This window comes from Pristis pectinata, chromosome 16, assembly GCF_009764475.1.
Source record: "Pristis pectinata isolate sPriPec2 chromosome 16, sPriPec2.1.pri, whole genome shotgun sequence".
Lineage (NCBI taxonomy): Eukaryota > Metazoa > Chordata > Chondrichthyes > Rhinopristiformes > Pristidae > Pristis > Pristis pectinata.
Window position 1 is genome coordinate 11,607,485 of NC_067420.1, and position 14,725 is coordinate 11,622,209.

The following is a 14,725-nucleotide window of genomic DNA, read 5'->3' on the forward strand; positions in this document are numbered from 1 at the left end:
CGCTCACTTATTTGGTGTCCCAGCACTTCTGGCCCATTATATATCAGTAGCTCTTAGCACAACATTCATACTTGTAGAAAAACCCAAAGGATAAATCCTTGTGAAATAAATGCAAATTGAGGGTGCTTGACTTCTGAAGCTCTGCTCCAACATCTTACACCATTTGAAGAGAGCAATTTGTAAAAGAAAATAGGGTATGGAGACAAGATCCAAGAGGACTTGTTCATCAGGAACTTGCAGGGCTGTTACCCTGCTCAAATGAATGATCGTTTGCTTCATTGGCAGCAGAGGTGCTCCACTTTGAGTTGTTACACAGATTATTTATTTTGTCCATATGTTTCTCTGTGAAGGAATAAAATCATTAATTCATTTCCTCTCAGCCAATCTTGCTGACATTCATATAAATGCACACTTTTGCTTCAGCAACTATTATTATCAGTTGATCGGTGCAGTCCAAAACAGACGCTCACTTGACAAAATCTTTTGACAATAGTAAGAGACAAAAATAAAATAGCAGGTAAGGAAATAATCTTGTGGAATGTTCAATAGAATACCCAGTAGAACACTATTACAGTGCCAGCGACCAGGGTTCGATTTCCGTCGCTCTCTGTACGTTCTCCCGTGTCTGCGTGGGTTTCCTCCGGGTGCTCCGGTTTCCTCCCACATTATAAAGACGTACGGGTAGGTTAATTTGGGGGTTTAAGATGGGCAGCGTGGACTCATTGGGTCAGAAGGGCCTGTTACCACGCTGTAAATAAAATTTAAATTTAAATTTAATTTATAGAATGCTGCCAAACATTTAGCTAGTTGAACTATGACCCTACAATGTTTGCAAGACATAGAGCACCAAAGAGAAACAAACGTTTACATCATTGCAGTTTTCACTATCTAGTAAAAATGAACGTTGTGTTGGGATTTTAGAATAACAAGTATATGAAAGGATGTGACCTCCTCTCTTAGTCTAACTGAAACTTATGGGCTGTGCATTTGTCTGTGCAGTGTTCCTGACACTTATGGGCAGTGATAGGGTAAAGGAATCCGAGAAGCAACTTTTTCTCACAGAGGGTGGTGGGTATATAGAATGAGCTGCCAGAGGAAATGGTAGGGGCGGGTACAATTACAACGTTTAAAAGGCATTTAGGCAGGTACTTGGATAGGAAAAGTTTATAGAGATATGGGCCAAGTGCAGGGAAATGGGAATTGCTCAAGTAGATAACTTGGTCTGCAGGGACAAGTTGGGCCAAAGGGCCTGTTTCTGTGCTGTATGACTCTATGAAAAGCTTTCACCGCAAATTGAATTACTTGTGTTTCAACCATTTGCAAGCAACCAGCAGTGTTACCAGGGATTGGAGGAGGTAAGATCAGGATGGAAGCAATGGTAGCCAAATTGTCAATGATTTGGGGATTGTTCTAAGCTCAAGTGCAGCTGTTAGATACGTACATTATTACAGCTTCAGAAAATGATATTAGGGACAAAATTGCACACCGTATAGGTCCAAAGGTAAGTAGGATGGTGGAAAATCTATGACCTGGAGAAGCTGGAGGGAGAACAAGATTCAGGGCAATGTAAAAACGTATCTGACCTCATTGGTTCACTGAAAAGCAGCTCCTGCAGGGAAAGCCTGTGGACTACATGGGCCATGCATGCATGACTGAAAATTTTGGAAGTGGCACCTTGAAATTGGGTAGTCCTGTGTTGGCCCAGTGACCTTGGTGCATTATGCATTAGGTATACAGAGGCATCTTAAATGACAGTGCAGACATTGCGATCGATGTAGTAAGTCCCCAGATCTCACAAGTTTTAATTTACATAGACCTTAATTTGGATAATACACAAAACTGAGGTGCTATACAATACAATTTCTGCTCAATGGAAAGTTGACATTCATATGTTGAGGTACTGAGAAAAGTCAAAGAATTATATTTAACAGTTGGCTCACACATTGGGAAGGGTGAGAGTATTTTGGAGAGGGTGCAGACTTACTAGAATGTTTCCAGTGATGAGCGATTACAGTTGTGTGAATTAACTGGAGATTTAGTGGTGTTCTCATTGGAGCAGAGATGATTTAATGAGTCTTGTGAGTGCTGTCTAAAGTGATGCAGGGTTTATACAAAGAGATGTTTTCTGATTACTAAAGTGGGGCCAAATATAAGGTGATTGGTAAAAGAAGTAGAAGAGATGTGAAGAAAATCAATGTTAAGATTTGGATTACGCTCCTGATAGGCTGGTGGAAATAGATACAAAAGCAATTGGATAATAATTGTCATAGGGTTTGGGTGGGTGAGTGCCCTCCCTCTGTGCTGTATGAAAGTGTTAAACCAATAATACAACACTAGTGGAGTCTACAGGATTTGTAACAGTGGAACACAATATAAACTTTTACATTTACTCTCAGGGCATATATCTTCAGTTTGGAATCCCAGGCAGGAAGCCCACACTTGTTGCAGGATTTGAATTACAAATATTCTAATACAAATTTCATTGGGTCAGCAAGGGGTTTAGTGTTGCTTTATCTGTTGTGTTGAATGTAGGTTCCAAAGCCCTGGAAGATGTAACTTGAACTCAGTCATCTAATAAATGATAATTTACATCTGTTGCATCTTTACAGTGATAATATATTCCAAAATATTCACAGAAGTGTGAAGAGAACATTGACACCATGCTAAACACTAGGACCAGTGAGCAAATGAATGACCAAAGGGATAGGTTAAAGGACAGTTGATGCAGATGATTCGGAAGGAAGTGAAGAGTTTAGGGCCTACAAGAATGAACATGAATCATTGGTAGACTAGGAGGCAATGAAAGTCAAGAGGATAGCAGTGGTGAATAAATGAAGTTCAAATGGAGGCAAAGGATAAAGTTAAATCTGGTAATCAGATTGAAATAGAAAATTGATTCATTATTTCACAAACCTGTCCAAAGTACCATGAGCGACTTTGAATCTGGTGACAACTGCCATTATAGATGATTCCGTCTTCATTCAGCACATATTCTTGTCGTTGCTCTTCACTATCCAGAAAGACTTCGTCCTCTGACAGGGCACAGCACAGCTTTAATAACTTAGCAATCTTTTGCAATGTGTATACGTGAATTAAAAAGACCTGCACAAAAATTTCCTCAGGCCCATATTAGGAAACTGAAGTTTCAAACGCAAGAAACTGAAGACTATTAGTTATGAACAGCAAATAGATGGAAGATATATTTACAATAAATCTGTAGACCTGTGCTTAAATTTTAATGTACACATCCACAATCAAGAATTTAAATCATGCCACACATCTTTTAAAGGCATTTAAAACCCAGAAGTCCAAAGTGGGGTGCACATGATCAGTCCAAACCTGAGGTGTGCTGCCTTTTTGGGTAGGGCTGCTCCACATGTGTCAGAGGTACGTGACTGAAGTTGATGAGACCTGATAAATAGAGCTGATAGAGGTGTACAAAATCATGAGGAGCATAGATAGTGCAGACAATAGTAAACTTTTCCCCATAGCAGAAGTGCCTATAACCAGAGGGCATAGGTAAGGAGTAAGAGCTTCGGAGGGGATATAGGGAAGAACTTTTTTAACCTAGAGGATGGTTGGATTTTGGAATGAACTGTCTGAGAGGTCGGTAGAGGCAGAGATCTCACAACATTTAAGAAGTATGCAGATGAGCACTTGAATTGCCAAGGCATAGAAGGCAAGGGACAAAGTGTTGGTAAATAGAATTAGTATAGGTGGATACTTCATAATCAGCATGGATGAGCTGGGCTGAGGATCCTGTTTCTCTGCTGTATGACTCTATGGTTCTGTGGTGTAAGGCTTATTGTAGAAGCACCATGTTTGTTTCAGGATTCTGGGCAAAATGAGACTGCAACTGATCAGAGCACATCTTCTGCCTATTGAAGCTAATGTATTCAGATATTCCCCAGACAGCCTAATGTTTCCTGAAAGCTATGCCAGAGGCCGCCACCAGAAAAGTCAATCAAAGGTTTTTTTCTGGCTTTACTGTGAAAGGTCAGCATTCTCCTGTCCCAGCTCCACCAACCAAAACCCTCCCTCCACATCCCCAATAATGGCCTTTCTTTTACCAGTTGTCTCTGAAGGCCTTAGCCAGTGACCCAGGCAGACGACCTTTTGGTCCCCACTCTGCCCCAGCTTCCACAGCAGCATACCTCACAGCTGTACAAGGTTTCCCAGTTGGATTCATAGCTCCACATTAAAATTTGGCCCGATTCATGAGCAATCTTGTCTCTTGATCAACACTTTTATACATGTGCAAAGCGACTTCCCATGTGGCTGCTCATGTCAATTCGCACCATTGCTCATTTTGTGTGCAACTACTATTCACACTTTATTTATCATTTCAGCATCAATTCAGAATGCTTTGAAATCCTAACAAGTGAACTGTGACTGTAATGGCTTTAATGGAAAAGAGAATGGGTCTTTTATGCACTTAAAACAAAACAAAGTCTCTACCTGTGATGCAAGATGGAAGCTGGGACAGGGAGGGCCTACTATTTGAAGTACAACTACTTTGGAAAAACTGTAAAGCTGAGACAATGAAAGTCTAAAGCTAACCAGGGAGGTTGTGATAGACAATGGCAATTCCCTAACCAAGGTTTCTGGCTGCCTAGTTCTATGTTAGTCTTGGGGTAGAAGTGCATGTTTCACTGTTAACCAAGCAGGAGGGGTCTGGGCAAGGGAATTAAAGAAGCCCCTCCCTCACCCCTTCTTGGACCACCTATCAGCCACAGGTGCCTGTCTCATCCCTCCTGCCATCCTCCTTATGCTGACTATCTTTACTCTGTACTCTCAGTCCTGATGCAGGGTCTTGACCTGAAATGTTGACAGTTCTTTCTCCCCCACAGATGCTGCTCAACCAGCTGAGTTCCTCCAGCAATTTGTTTTTTACTTCAGATTCCAGCATCTGCAGTCTCTTGTGTCTCTAATTAAAGAACCATGATTCCCCATGCTAATCAGCAGCCATATTGCTCTAAAGGCATGAGCATGTATGATGTCGTGTAAGTGCTAAGTTAGATATGGAGACAGAGAAACATGGTAGAAGTTTCAGACTGCAGTGTCTCACAGGGATGCATGAGCAGCAGAATATTGTTTGCATTCAATAAATACCCTGGCACCAACAATATGCTGCTAACTTTGCCTTCACTCGAGGTAAAATCAGAATGAATTTGTTGACCTTTTCCATGTCAGGTGTGACTCCTGTACTGTTGAGAAGAATCTGTCTAGAAATCTACTTGTAGGCACTATATGCTTGGAAGAGTGCATTGTAATGCGAATGATATGTCTCCAGGCATTCAGATTGACAAGATAGAGATGACTGAGTGTCTGCTGTGGAATTTAGTTTGGCCTGTTTATGTCATGAAACGTAGTGGCTCTGTTTTTTATACACATTTACTAATGAAATATAAAAACCATGTAAAATTATTTGGAATTTAAAACTGAGAAACAGACTAAAAGATCTGATTATTCAAAGCTCTTCATATTTTTTCACCCTAATTCATTGAATTCTCTCAGCATATCTTTCCATTCCTTTCTCTTTATTTGGCTTACTCTTTAAATCGTCTATATTCTTCACCTCAATTGCTCCATGTGCTAACAAGTTCCATATTTTCACCATTTTCTGGGTAAAGAAATTCCTTTACGAATTTTGAAAGGATTTCTTCGTGACTGGAATATGTATATGTCTTGATGCATGTGCAAGTGGGATCATCCATTTGTGGCCACGTACAAAATGCCAGTAGGTTCATCAAAGTTTTCATGAATAACATAAATTTAACCTTATAGAGGCCCTCACCAATAAAATGTGTGCTTCAAATTCCCCAAGTACAGTATTAAAATTATGCCTACCTCTGCACCATGGATTGAAAAGTAGAATGAACTCTCCAAGTCGATACTTCATGATCTGCTGTCCCATGGGGCTCAGGAGAGTTAAAGTATATTGTCCAATCCTGGCATTTGGTGGTGGGGATACGGTCAGGACCAATGTCGTTCCAGTGCTGGAAACAACAGCTCCACTCCACCACCTTGGATCAATTGATCTTAATTGAAATAAGACTTTTGTTCCAGATGCTTCTGAAGGTTTTGGTCCTGACATGGGATAAGAAAAGAAATTAATCTAAGCCAACATCTGGATAGATTGTAACTGTGTGGTGATAAATCAGGAAGCTGTTCTCCAAAAGAGGTTAGCGCCAAGTTATTACAGCACCAGCGATCGGGGTTCGATTCCCATTGCTGTCTGTAAGGAGTTTGTATGTTCTCCCAGGTATGCGTGGGTTTCCTCCGGGTGATCCAGTTTCCTCCACATTCCAAAAGATGTACGGGTAAGTGAATTTGGGTTTAAAATGGGCGGCGTGGATTCGTTGGGCCAGAAGGGCCTGTTACCACGCTGTCTTCACACCAATTAGTTTGCTTCCATACATGATAATTTCAAGTTTTTCAGAAGATATCTGTTTAATAACCCAGAATCAGTGAGGGCAACCATGAACTTCTGAGGATCAGACAACCTATATTAGCTGTGCAAATGTCTTCCAGGGAAGGAAATTAGAGATCCATACCCATCTGTTCTATACCAGACCCTTAATACCCTCCAAAAATGAGAGGTTATGGATATACAATAAACTTGGGTCTTACCATTGATACTCACGTTGAGTGAATGATTTAATAATTCAGGAATTAATTTTGTAGTTTTCTTTTCCTAGATTTAGAATCTCATTAACTCAATGAAAAATGATTCAGACTTCGTGGGTACTTCCCAGCAGCAAGCATTGGTCATCAGAACCCAAGGAGAACCAAGGCAATTTCTTCAGGTGAGCTGGACAACTAATATTGGAGGAAATGAAAATGTTGGAATTTGCTGTCTAAAAGACCAGCTCTTTACCTGACCATATCCCAGAAGTTGAGCAAACAAAAGAGGCTGAGTAGGGACCTGATCAGGATATACAAAGTTATGAGAGGCATATCTAAGGTGGATCATGAGAATTTTTACTCCACAACAGGAAAACCAGAAGGCATGGGTTTAAGGTGAGGAGTAAGAGACAAGATAAGATAAGATATCTTTATTAGTCACATGTACATCGAAACACACAGTGAAATGCATCTTAAAGGGGATTAAAGGGGATCTGAAAAGAATTGGAGTCTGGAACACACTGGGTGAAAGCACATACTCTCACAACATTTAAAAAGTATCTGGAAAAGCACTTGAATCGCTAAGCTGTAGAACACTGTGGACAAAATGCTGATAAAGGGAATTAGTATCAGCATGGACTAAGTGGGCCAAAAAGCCTTTTTCTGTGCTGTATGAGTCCAACACTTTATGATAGGATTTATGGGTTTACTTATATCAGGATTGGTTGCCTGAGTTATTAGAAAATGGGAATACAGAGAATAACAGGCAATTCAGCCCTCCCTTCAAACCTGTTCCAAAATTAAACCATGTTCTTCAGTCCCATTTACCTTTGCTGCACATCCATTAACACCATTACCTAACAAACATTGAGTGATGTGATAGCAATATTTCCCATAGTTTAGCCTTTTTAAGGAGAGAGGTTTGATATTCTTGGTTTTTTTGGATGAAGCAATTCAGATTTCCACAACTCTTTTGTTGGTTTAAGTTTCCTTTCAGAGAAGTGTTTAAGCCCTCACTGAAGTCATTATTGCAAAATGTAACAAGAAACAACATTCATAATGGTATCTGTTGAATTTGTTGTGTATTTCTTTTGTTTTAGAAACACTATAATAAATTTTATTCTTAAGGTTCAAACCTCCCTATTTCGTTCATGAGTAACTACCTGTCTCAGCAATGAACAAAATATTGTTGTGGTCTATGGTATATTCATTCATGTTCACTCGCAACGTGATGTGGAAGGTTTGTCCCCGCCTGATAATCAGTCGCTTGGTGGTGATCTCATCAGTCCTGTGCTGCTGGTTGTTCTTCTCACAGTGAAAATCAGCAGTGTAACTCATTTCAGCAACTGCAACAGAATCCATATAAAAAGCAAAGTAAACAGTCAAGTGTAAAGAGAACTACAATCTTTATGAGGAGAAAATATAATTTCACATTTGTTAGACTTTTGGGGGAGTAAATTAATTATAGACTGTTAAAAGCTGTGTTGTTAACTTCTACTTCACCCTATCACACAATATTGGTGGTCAATGGTTAGAAGTGCCTTCTTTGTAGAATGGTGGAGGCAAGAAATCTAGATTTTTGAAGCAGTAGTGAACATCGTTGAGTGTGGTTATGTGGGAGACTAGTAACATAGTAGTTGTCTTACTTAGCGAATGAAAGGTTCTCCACACCCATAAATATCTTGCAATACCTTAGATTTTTCTATTGAGAGGAGTGGTACTTCTATATGATATGATGATATAGTTATTAATCGTGAGATTACTGCATCTATGGAAAGTGCTTCTATTGCCAGCTTTTTTTTAATGTGGGTATACTGAATGCAGGACAGTTTTTCTGTGGGTGCGGTTGAAACAAACAGATGAGTACACTCAGATAGCAACTTGAGAAAGCTTATAGTGTAAGTTTACAGAAGCTAAATCACCCTATAGGAAATGTCAGTTAAATATGCTCACTTTAGAGAATGAATCAGTTGTGATTCATGTGCATTCTGTTCACAAAAGATAGCCACACTAGAATCACATATTTCCCAAAGCAGAGCAAGTATATTACCATTTACGTCACTTATTTCAGAAAATGAATCAATTGTTTTCACTAAACTAACAACATAATACTGCAACTCCATAGCAACCGATGGATTTCTCCAGTTGGAACATAACAAGTAGAAGGAGGAGCAGATAACAGTCCTTTGAACCTGGTCTGCCTTCTGTCGTGGCTGATCCTGTGCCTCATCCACCTTCCCATCTGATCTCCTCTTATTGCCTTGCATCCAAGCATCCATCTTGCCCTTGAATATACTCAGCAACTGACAATCCACATCCCTCTTGGCTGGAAGTTAAAAGGTTTAAACCCTCTACATAAAGCACATTCCCTTCACGTCTGATAATTTATCCTGATACAATGCCAGTAAGAGATAACAGCCTATGAAACCCTCTTTGAATTTTAGGTGTCTTAATGAGATCACCTCTCATTCTTCTAAGATTCAATGAAGCCAATCTTACTCAGTTTCTCCTCTCAAACCAATCTGGTGAATCTACACTGAACTGAGTGCAAGGCTGAGGTGTCCTACTTCAAACATGGAGGCCCAACTGTACACTATCCTTCAAATGAGGTCTCAAAGCTCATTACCTCTTTAGTAAGGCTTCTTTTTTCTACTCTAACTCCCTCACAATAAAGACCAACATGCCATCTGCCTCCTTCATTGCCTACTGCATGTGTACTCTATACATTCACTCTCTGTTTCTTATGAACCAGCCAGCTTTAGTCTTTCTGCACCCCAGCATTTCCTGTTTGCTCACTTTTTTAAAGAAAATATTTTTCTAGATTTCCTTCTAAAGTAAATAACCTCACTTTTGCCCACATAAACCTCCATCTGCCACCTTCTTGCCAATCACTTGGACTGTCTATATCATTTTACAAGCTCTGCATTTCCTCCTCAAAGGTAAGTTTCCCATCTAGTTTTATATGATCAGCAAACTTGTATATACTAAATCCTGTCTCCAGTATATATTGTGATTTGCTGTAGGTCCAGCATTGTTCTCTCTTTCACCCCACTAGCAACACACTATTGGCTGATGGTACTGTAGCTTTACATGTACATAAGCAAAAACAGTATTTAACTCACCAGTATTTAGAAGGAAAATTATGGGCTGATAATATGCACTTGATGTGGCTAATAATGCTGCCCCTTTAATTTCTCACTAGCTTCAGTGGCTTAACATATGCCGTAACATGAAGATACCATCAGCCTTGCTGCCAGCTTTGTGGAAAGGAAATTGAAGAGCTTTCACATTTGATGGTAACATTATGAGATGTGCCTGAACATTGGGCATTGAAATATGTTACAAGTAATATTTTTAAGTCTCCATTCCATTAGGTGAAGTCTTGGTAAATATGAATGCAGGACACAAACAGGACTCTCGCAGTGTAGCTTGTGTCTGCACACTCCTGTCCAAGGTTCCATTCAAGGTGGACTTCTGCAAAGTTAGCTTCAAAATGCGGCTAAAAGAATGCAATCTCTTGCAGCAGTTTTGAGCACCTGAAGTCTGAGATAGATGCTGTTGGCACCTTCTAGAACCCCAGAAAATCGCATAAAAGTCACTTTCTTTCTGGTTCAACCTCCGTAGATTCAGATAAAATTCTTGTAGGTGCTATTCTTATGAAAAGGAGATTAAGTAACTTACTTGATGTGATGGTGGATTGCTAACCAATACAGCAAATATACAGAATTGGCACGAAGGTTAAGAATAGTGACATATAGTAATGGACCGTAATTGTTTTTGCTTAGTACGCAACTGGTATGCAATGTGTAGCAGCTTTGATACACTGTCTGCCCAAAATGGGAGACAAATATTAGGCCGGATACCAGTCAGTCTGACTTTGATAATGAACAATTTCATACTGGAGTGCAAGCAACTGCACCTTAGATTGGCTGCCCCAGTCCAAAACAAACAGAATTATAAACAGCTGGTTGTTAAACTGATACCCCTTGACACTGTTTAATTGCAGTATACCTTCACAAGTCGTTCAGAACGGATGAGAAATTTTGGGTAAATGCGTCATAGAGTCATAGAACAATACAGCATGGTCACAGACCCTTCAGCCCAATGAGTCCACGCCAACCATGATGCCCACCCAGCTAGTCCCAACTTCGTGCTTTCGGCCCATGTCCCTCTAAGCCCCGCCCCTGCATGAACCTATCCAAGTAGTTCTTAAATGATATTATTATACCTGCCTCACCCACTTCCTCTGGCAGCTCGTTCCATATACTCACCATCCCCTGTGTGAAAAAGCTGCCCCTGAGATCCCTTTTAAATCTTTCCCCTCTCACCCTAAATCTATGCCCCTAGTTTTGGACTCCCCTACCCTGGAAAAAGACTGTTACCATCCACCTTATCTATGCCTCTCATAAGTTTAAACATTTCTATAAGGTCACCCCTCATCCTCCTACATTCCAAGGATTAAAGACCTAGCCTAGCCAACCTCTCCCTATAACTCAGGCCCTCTCGACCTGGCAACATCCTCACAAATCTTTTCTGCGCTCTTTCCAGTTTAACTACATCTTTCCTATAACAGGGTGACTAAAACTCTATATAGTACTCCAGGTGTGGCCTCATCAGCAATCAATACAATGGCAACATAATGTCCAAACACCTATACTCAGTGCCCTGACTGATGAAGGCCAGCATGCTAAATGCTTTTTTCACCACATTGTCTGCCTGTGATGCTGTTTTCAATGATCTATACACTTGTACTCCAAGGTCCCTCTGTTCCATTACACTTCCTAGTGCACCACCATTCATAGTATGAGTCCTACACTGGTTTGACTTTCCAAAGTACATCACCTCACACTTATCTGTATTGAAGTCCATTTATCATTCCTCGGACCACTTCAAGATCAAGATCCCCCTGTAATCTACGGTAACCTTCTTCATGATCAACAACATCTCCTAATTCCATGTCATCCGTAAACTTACTAATCAAGCCTTGTGCATTCGCATCCAAATCAGTTACATAAATAACACGTAACAAGGGTCTCAACACCGACCCTTGTGGCACACCACTCGTCACCGGCTTCCATTCTGACAAACAACCTTCAACCACCGTCCTCTGCTTCGAACCTCCAAGCCAATTTTGAATCCACCTAACCAGCTCTCTCTGGATTCCATGGGACCTAACCTTCCAGACCGGCCTACCATGTGGGACCTCGTTGAAGTCCTTGCTAAAGTCCAAATAGGCAACATCCATTGTCTTACCCTCATCTACCTTTTTGGTTACCTCTTCAAAAAAAAACTCTGAAAGGTTTATCAAGCACATCTTTCCACTCCTAAAGCCATGCTGATTCCTCCTGATCAGACTTTGTCTATCCAAATGCCCTCCAGTAACTTCCCTACTACTGATGTCAGGCTGACCAGCTGTAGTTCCCTGGCTTGTCCGTGCTATCCTTCCTAAAGAACAGAACATTAGTCACTTTCTAGTCTTTGGGAACTTCACCACTGGCTAACAATGAAGCAAATATCTTCTTCTCTAGCCTCCCTCCAAGTCTAAGAATGCACTTGCTCATACCCTGGAGATTTATCCATCTTAATGTGCTGTAATGCAACAAATACCTTCTCTCTTATAACACGAATGTCCTCCAAAATATCTCCACTTGTTTTCCTTATCTCTTGAGCAACCATGATTTTCTCCTCAGTAAACACCGAGGAGAAATATTTGTTAAAAATCCCACCCATCCCCTGCGGCTCAAGACATAGGCGGCCCTGTTGACCTCCAAGGGGACCTACTCTCTCTCTCTCTGGCCACCCTCTTATTCTTAACATAGTTATAGAGCCGCTTGGGATTTTCCTTAAGTTTACCTACCAGATCCATCTCATACCCTCTCTTTGCCCTCCTAATTTCCCCCTTAAGAGTATTATTAATCTTTTTATAGTCATCAAGGGATTCACTCATCCCCAACCTCCTAAACCCAATGTACATTGCCTTCTTTTTCTTGACCAGAGCCTCAATATTTTTTGTCAGCCAACGTTTCCTAAACTTGCCAGGTTTACGCATCACCCTAACAGGAACATGCTGCTCCTGAACTCTTGATATCACATTATGATCACTTGATAACACATTACTCTTGATATCATTCATGGACTGCCTCTCCTCCCATTGTCCACCCCATACTATGTACAAATACAACAGAGAAGGGAAGAGGATAATTACCTTGTTTGTGCCTGGTATTGATGCTTCATCTATGATATTGAAGGGGTTTGCTCAGATAATCATAAATACTAGAGACACTTCAAGACTTCATTCAAAACAACACCAGTTACATGGAAAATACAATGAGGTTTACTAATTCTTAAGAGATCAAGGTAACTGTGAGAACTGTTGCTATCTAAAGGTTTCAGGGAGTTGTGAGGAGAAACATTTTTGTGCAGTAGATTGTTAAGGATGTCTGTTTGCTTGAGGTGCCTTTCAGAAGTAGTGACAGAAAACAGAATTCATGTGGAAAATAAAACTTAACACGTTATGAGGAAAGTACCGGTGGGATGGGATTGTGAATGGCTTTTAAAAAGAAGGTCCAGTAAAATAAATTGAATATGCTCTTTGTACATTAGGCAGTTGCGTTTGCAATAAAGTGTCTGTATTTTCCATAGATATACCTTCCAATACAGCAATTCAAAAGTAAAGTTTAAAATAAAAGTCTACTCCTCTGACATGTTTTGTATCCAGGCAAATTTATTCTTTAAAAATATTGCTTCAACATAGTAATCTCTCTAATGCACACATAAAGTTGTTAACTTTACTAAATGCTTCCTATAATAAAATCTTTCCTTTTCTGCACCACCACCCACCTCTACAGCCCCCCAACCCTAAAACAGAAAGCTTTATTTCAACTCACATGCTGCCATGGTTCTATCAATGAAGCGATCCTCCTTTCTGCTGCTCCTTCTGTTACACTGACTCCTGATAAACTTCTGTCAAAATTTATACTGTCAACATGTTGTGATTGGCTGCAAAGTTTCTGCAAGCCATTTCTCCCTGATTAATGTTGTTAAACCTGTTTTGCCTATACAGTATATGAGAATGACATATCCATTTACAGCATGATGATTCACATTAACTCTTTTTCTCAAGAAAATCGTGCAGGTACTTCTCCTACTCTGCCAGAATGGGCAATGCTTAGATGTGCCTTGTAATGCCTGGCCTGCAGATACTCCCCTGCCACCCACTGCCTCTTCCCCCACCAATCCAGCAGAGACTTCCACTGTGATGTCAAACTGACTGTAGAGCTAAATGGAGAAATCTTGTGCCTCCTAATATTCAGACACAGGAAGTGCCAGACTTAGTCTTGAATTAGTTCCCGGAATACAATATCATCTGCTTTTTACTTCTATTGTTCTATTTCTCTTTCTATTGCAAGTGTGAATCCAGGTATGATTTCATTCACTACCCTTAGTCATAGAGTCGTACAGCACAGAAGAAAACCCTTTGGCCCATCACATCTGTGCCAACCCTTTTACCCCTCTACACTAATCCCATTTACCCGTATTCGGCAGTATCCTACTATGCCTTGACTATTTACGTGTCTATCTAACTCCCTCTTAAATGCAGCGATTTGGGTTTTGGGTTCTTGGGATTGCATTAGGATGGAGGCCTGGCAAGTTACCTCATCATCCTGATGGAGGTTGGTGCTGGTACCTTAGATACTCCCTTTTAGATGAGTATTTTTCAAAGGGTCATTGAGTGACACAGCACACAAACAGGACCTTTGGCCCACTGCATCCATGGTAACCATTGTACCTATCTCCACTGAACACATTTACTCACATTTGGTCCATTCCCTTCTATGTCTTGTTGATTCAAGTGTTCTGAAAATGTTATTCTTTTTAATCCTAATCTTTATGAGATGCCCCAGGGTAGGTATTCTAGACCTTACACCTATCCTTTAAATTTGGCCTGAACCAGTACAAGTGGAGTCAAACTGATCAAAACTCAGAACAGCACAACCCAAAATTCTTTTAAATGTTCATTAAAACTAAACAAATACCACAAATAAAATAATATAAATACAAACACTAGAAGTAATGCAAGACATAAGAATGACACAGT

At 40.3% G+C, this 14,725-nt stretch overlaps 1 protein-coding gene across 1 annotated transcript in view; it reads right to left on the minus strand.

Annotated features, from left to right (window-relative positions):
* Positions 1–13,640, minus strand: part of LOC127578746 (protein-glutamine gamma-glutamyltransferase 2-like) — a 29,084-nt gene extending 15,444 nt beyond the window's left edge. The window contains exons 1-4 of the mRNA XM_052031158.1: positions 13,515–13,640; positions 7,791–7,973; positions 5,851–6,090; positions 2,914–3,032 (exon numbers count right to left, since the gene is read on the minus strand). Of these exons, the coding sequence (XP_051887118.1) occupies positions 2,914–3,032; positions 5,851–6,090; positions 7,791–7,973; positions 13,515–13,524 (552 nt within the window). The 5' untranslated portion in view covers positions 13,525–13,640. The remainder of the gene's footprint in view (positions 1–2,913; positions 3,033–5,850; positions 6,091–7,790; positions 7,974–13,514) is intronic.
* Positions 13,641–14,725: the final 1,085 nt, after the last annotated feature.